This window comes from Oryza brachyantha, chromosome 1 (assembly GCF_000231095.2).
Source record: "Oryza brachyantha chromosome 1, ObraRS2, whole genome shotgun sequence".
In the NCBI taxonomy this organism is placed as follows: Eukaryota; Viridiplantae; Streptophyta; class Magnoliopsida; order Poales; family Poaceae; genus Oryza; species Oryza brachyantha.
This window is the reverse complement of record NC_023163.2, coordinates 26,338,741-26,344,918: the sequence shown is the minus strand read 5'-3', so window position 1 is coordinate 26,344,918 and position 6,178 is coordinate 26,338,741. Positions and strand designations below refer to the sequence as shown.

The following is a 6,178-nucleotide window of genomic DNA, read 5'->3' as shown; positions in this document are numbered from 1 at the left end:
GTCTGATCGGCCATATAACGTCGGTCTGACCGGTGGCATAAACGCAATCTACATCTTGAAGCTTTGTCGATCGGCGTTTTTTCATGATCCCGACGATCTAACCACAGGCAGGCTGGCAGTTTGACCGGCCACTCAACGTCGGTCTGACCAAGGTTATGCAAGCGGTCTGACCGGCTATATAACGTCGGTCTGATTGGTGGCATAAACGCAACGTGACTGAAGGCTTCGATAAGGCTTTTGTAAAGGTAGTCTTTTGTTTCCACAAAAAGATTTGGTTTTTTGATCTAGCTACCATTCACCCCTCGTAGTTTTTTTACTCTGTTGCGATCCTACAAATTCTGCTTCAGAAGGGTAAAATCTGTAGTGACAGATCAACAAACGATTGCCTCGCATTTTGCGTTTTACTTTTTAACATTACAAGCAGGAGTGCAGAACACCCTGAATGGTCTGCAACTTCTGCTTGATAAAGCAACTCTTCTTTTCATTCCAACAGCGAAATCATGCACACAACGCAAAAATATGACAAACTGTAATGTTTTGATCTTCTATCACAGCAGCAAAACCAGCTCCTCGAGTACACATTGAAAGCAAACATTTCTCTCTAATGTTCAACCGCACCAGCTCTCCTTTACATCAAAGGATCTCAGTTCCATCAGATGGTACTAGTAGAAATCTACATTACATCACAGAATCGGTTGTTCTATCTGTTTGTCACCACACCATACCGCCAGGGAAAAAGATACAGCTCTTGCTACTAAAGCCAAAGATGGCAAAACTAAAAAGACAAAAAAATAAATTCAATACCAAACCATCAAAACCACAAACATGGGGGAAAAAAATGCATCCACAAATCTACAGCAAAACTTCGTATTTTTGCGGAAACGAAATTATAGGGAAGACCCCTGGAGCTCAAAGGAGTAACCCACAAAGCCACAATTAGCTTCTTCACCTTTAAATGATGAAAGATATGCCCTCATTTGGTAACATGTCCTCCGATGACATCCTTCTTTCCTTCCTAGAATTTCTGTGGCATCATTCAGTGCTGTTCACTGTCATCACTCCCCTCACAAGTATTTTCGGACTCCACTGCCTGGATAATACTCTTGGCACTGCCATCAGAGAGCTTCTTGAACACTGCGTCAATGTCATGAATGGTTTCCGCCTCAATAGTGTCCATGTTGCTGGAAGTCCCCATTGGTTCAGGCTCTGTACCATCTCCAACTGTGTTACCTTCAATATGTGTTCCTTCTAGAAGCTCATCATTCGAGGTGAATTTTACAGTATCACCACATTCCTTGCCTTTGTTTTCTTCAAAGGAACTATTGACAGCAAGACTCGAGTGCTCCTTCGAAGCAACATATATGTCGTCAACGGATTTTGCATCAATGACATCCAATTGTTTAGAACTCTCTATGGACTCTGGGTCAATATTAACAACTGAGACCTGCGGGGTTTTGGTGTCCACAGTGGACTCAGCAAGACCATCACTTGCTTGTTTAAAGGCTGTCTCTATATCCTCTAGAGATTTGGCCTCAAGAATAACCATCTCTGTATCCGTTTTAGTTAACTCAGGCTCATTTCTAGCAGCATCCACCTGACTAGATCCAACTGCCAAGTGTGCTTCTATCGGTACACTGACTAAAGATGCTTCTCTCTCATCAAATGGTGGCTTTATCTCTGTGTTAGTTTCTTCAAAAGGACTTGCACCAAGAATCCGTCGCCTAGGGTTGTAGACAGTCTGCTCAGGGTCATCATGAGGTGCTCCTAATGACCAACTAAATTCAGGACTGGTGCCATTTAGGTCATCATCCAATGCATATTTCATGGTTGAAAATGTGTCACTTGAAGTCTGAGGACTAATCAAGGAGCTTTCTGCAACACCATTGGCATCAACGTGGGAGTCAAGATCAGGCACCTGCTGGTCTGATCTTGTTGCTTCTACACGGAAATCTCCTACCACATCCAGTTCTGACAGGAAACTTTCATCAATTACATTGTCCTCCATGGGCTCAGGATAGATTTTATCAGCGTCATCATCAGAATCAAGTGGATATCCTGCAGTTATTTCTTCCTTCAAATTAACCATATCCATATTGTTGGGTTCAGAAGCCATGGAAATAAATGGATTTGATATCTCTTTAGTCTCAAGTAATGGAGATTGGATGGAATCACTTGGAAGGCATGATGGAACAACTTCAGAGCTTGGGCTTACTTCACATCCAACTTCAAAGTGTTCCTCAATTACATGAAACCCAGTCAAGGCAGCATCTGAATCAGTAAAGATTACTGCTTCATGCTTTTCTTGCACACTGAAGTTCTCGACAACCCTCTCTTCAGGAATAGGGTGCAGGTCCCTAGATATTACTGGCAGCGTTTCATTACAAAATTCAGGTGGCAACTCCATGGACCCATGAACCAGGTTATCTGAAGTCATTTCATTGTTTGAATAGGATATGAAATCATCATTTCCATTATTTTCAGATGGATTTCTTGCGCGTAGAATGGCTGTGTTTGAACTTGATGCAACTTCAGTGTCAAGAAACTCATGAAGGTTCTGTGATCCTGAATCATGCCCTGTTGGCCTGGGGGGTGAAACCCAGTCTGAGAATCCAACTGTGTTATGAGAAGAGTTAGCACCATGGCTGCTTTCACCTGCACAACAGGATATTTTTTAGAGAATGGAAGAAAAACCCGGCTCTATATCATGAGATGGACAGTACCATGGCATTATTAAATTGTTTCAGCACCAAACTGAAATTACACAATAACATTCCATAGCTGAACAAATATGATTCGAATAAAGCTGTAGAGCAAATATTAGGTTGTTTAAGGAAGTGCTCAGATCAGATTTTCTTACCATCTCCATCTTCCCAGATAAGCAGGTCGGCTACCGGATGAAGTGTGTTGGAGTTCCCAACTGACTTGAGCAGGTAATCTTCTTCAGGACCCTTTCCTTTTGTTGAGGCAAGATATGCTTCTCTTTCCTGTGATCTTTCAAAGACAAAGTGTTGTAGAGCAATCTCACGGTCATCAATGTCACTGTTGTCTAATTCAACATCCACAGAGTTGATACCATCTGAGCATTCACTTTCAACATCTGCAAGGTCACTATCCTGCCTCTGCAGAGCTGGAGACTCATACTCCTTGGGCAAGTCTTTTTCATCTAGGTCCTTGTGGTCCTCCTGATCGGCTGCTGAAGAGGCCATATCAGATTCAGTAATAGAACTCAATTTAGACTCACTTCTATCACTAAACTGTCTTTGGAAATTACTTGTGCGCCCTTCCACTGTCTCAGGGACAAAATACGGCTTGAATCTAGAAAATCTCTCCTGGGTAGCATCTGTTCTTCCAATGTTGAAGCTATCGTGCCTTCGGAAAAACATGTCACGGAGAGAAGCTTTCACTGGTTCTCCAGAAGTTACATTATTATCTGCAGAAACATCACCGTCATTGGACTGGTCAAGCGGAAGATCGAATGGGTTTTTCCTTGTATGCAGAACTGAGGGTGCCGAGCCAGGAATTGTGGCTTCTTCTGAATCATAGGGAAGATCAAACGGATTCCTCCTTGGAACTAAAATATGAGGAACTTGTACACGGAAGCGAGACAGGCCATCAATACTCCTCCCACCATCATTATTATCAATATCCATCAAGTTATTGTCAATTTCAAATCTTATGTTCTTCCTGGATCTTCGCCTGGCCATCAAAAGCTCCAACCTGCGGTTCCTTTCCATTTCAGAATATCCAAGATCCATCAGATTCTTTTCATCATCTGCTGTCCAAATAAATGCCGCTTCCTTTCCTTCTTTCTTCTTTTCCTCGTCATTGTCTTTAGCATCGTTGTTGTCAGTTTCATCATTACTATCATCATCAGTTTGATGATCCTGTGACGAAACATGTGAATCAGTGTCAGAATCATCCTTTGAAATTGTATCAGGACGAGTAGAACTGGCACCCAAGAGCGGGTCAATCTCATCAAGAATTGGAGCAATGTCAGTCATTGAAGCATCAGGAGAAGAACTCTCAGCCTGATCAGAGTCAAAACCAGATGAACCATCCTCACTACCAACTCCATCTTCACTACCAACTCTCGCCCATGGTGAGCCAAGAGAGGAATCGAGTAGATGGTCCTCAAAATCCTTGGTATTAATCCTAAGTTCCTCAAGTGTTTCTCTCTGATGCACGGAAATGGCACAAGCTGTTGTGCTGGTTCCAGCTTCCCCTTCAGTTGGCTTCTCTTCAGAAATATCTCTCATTCTGCTAGTTGATGAATCTGTTAATGCTATTTCTTGATCCAAATTTTCCTCCAATTTACCATGTCCATTAATATCCTTACTGGTCGAGAAAATGCCAAAGGATGCATCTTTCTCATCCAGACCACTCAGAACACCTTTAAAAAGGCTAGTGTGGCCATCAGCCTTATCCTTAATGGATAACAAGTCTTTGGAGTAGACGTCCTGATTAGAGCTCAAGTCCTTTCCAACCACAGCACCTTGATGAAAATTGACCATAGACGGGAATGGTGTTAATGCTGCAGGTATTTCGTGCTGATCAAATCTATTATATTCATGCTCAACCCTTCTCAGAAGGGGTACATTATCATCCAACTCAATATGCTCACTAGCCCTCTCGCTGATACAAACCATCTGTTTAGGTTCCCTCTCTTTGGAGCCAACTGTATTTTCCCTCTCTTTGGAGCCAACTGTATTTTCCCTCAATTCAGGCACCGGTAATCTCTGGCTTGCTTCAAAGTGAAAATCACTGGAAGGTTTTCCAACCTTACAGGATGAAATCTCTGGAGAGGTCTGGTTATCTTCATCACTCTCAGACAGGTTCGTGTCCCCATAGCTAAGTAGGATTCCAAGAAGAAGAGTAGTGCATATAATTACAGGAGAAGAAGAAAGCAGGAAAGTAAATAACCCTGGTGAAGATCTGTACAATAAATAGAGCAAAACACCCAATGTCAAAAGGATTGGATGTTCCAAAAGACATCTATAGCCATTTTTAATGGAGGACTTCAAAACTTTCTTCAAACACAGGGCAACTTGTTTTGTATTAAGGGCCATGGCATGCACTCTTTCAGCCTCCAGCACAAACCTAGCATAAGAAAATCACAAACAAGATTAGTTACAGCACGACAGGTGATAAATTCTGACTGATTGATACATACAAACTTACAAAGAATTTTGAGAACCTCTCTTAAGTCAATCTAACCATTCCAAATTCACTAATTTTTAGGCACCTGAGCTAAAGAAGATGGTTACAGTACAATGGATCACACACAATTGCTCGATTATACGAGATATTAACCACGCAAACAGATCCATGAGAGAACTAACTACATTAGGTTGGGAGGTGTCCTAGCATAAGAGTAATGAATAGGGCAAGCTAATAACCAATTCAATTAGCAGTCAATTCTCAGCAACACAAAAGAAACCCAGCCTATGCAGACACTAAACATCCATCCTGAAAACCTCCGGTTGGGACACCATAAGATGACAAGGCAAAATCTGACCTCCACTGGTGCCTCTAGCAAGAACAACTAGAACACCACCACCTTTACAGCCGATCAAGCAAGAGGCACGCAGATCTTCCCCCGCCAACAACTCGGCTACATGATCAAAACCCATCCATTCGATCGCGAAGCAAGCTAAACCAACGCATCGAGAAGTGGCAACTCGATCCCATCCGCTGCAGCTACAGAGCCGCATCACTCCGCAAAAAGAGCGTACCTTATTTACCGGCAGGCAGAGCAGGAGCAAGCGAGGCGAGATCGGGGAAGAGTTGCAAGGAGCGGAAGAGAAAAAAGCCGCCGGAAATCCCCTTGCTGTCTCGCTGACGACGCGATCAGGCCATCTCAGGAGGGGGCGGGCGGCGCGAGGAGGGAGGGAGGGAGGAGGAGGAGGAGAAAAAGCCAGAGCAGGAAGCGGTCGGCCGCCGGGTCAAATCAGTGGCGTAAGCGTGAAACCGATGCACTCCTCCTCCTGCACGTATGCATCCGAGTCCTCCCGCGCGTGCGGTGGCAAGGGAGCTGGTAGCACCACTACCGGTCTGGGCTGCCGCTTTCGGCGGCGGTGGAAAGGAGGAGGCGGATTTGGTTGCTGCGGTGGCGGGCGGTGGGCGGCGATGGCGATCGCAGCGAAGGGAGAGGGAGGAGGAGAGGAAAGCGGGGCGGCGG

General features: G+C 44.2%; 1 protein-coding gene across 2 annotated transcripts; it reads right to left on the bottom strand.

The window, feature by feature from the left end:
* Positions 1–495: 495 nt before the first annotated feature.
* LOC102719074 lies at positions 496–6,178 on the bottom strand. 2 transcript variants are annotated; one of them, XM_040523103.1, is made up of 3 exons: positions 5,733–6,178; positions 2,858–5,097; positions 496–2,652 (listed from the first exon to the last, which is right to left on the bottom strand). In XM_040523103.1, exons 2-3 carry the CDS (start codon positions 5,064–5,066, stop codon positions 1,037–1,039), a joined length of 3,825 nt encoding a protein of 1,274 aa, XP_040379037.1. In that variant the 5' UTR covers positions 5,067–5,097; positions 5,733–6,178; the 3' UTR covers positions 496–1,036. The 2 variants fall into 2 exon arrangements, with proteins under 2 accessions (XP_040379037.1, XP_040379040.1); XM_040523106.1 differs by lacking the exon at positions 5,733–6,178 and adding an exon at positions 5,516–5,597.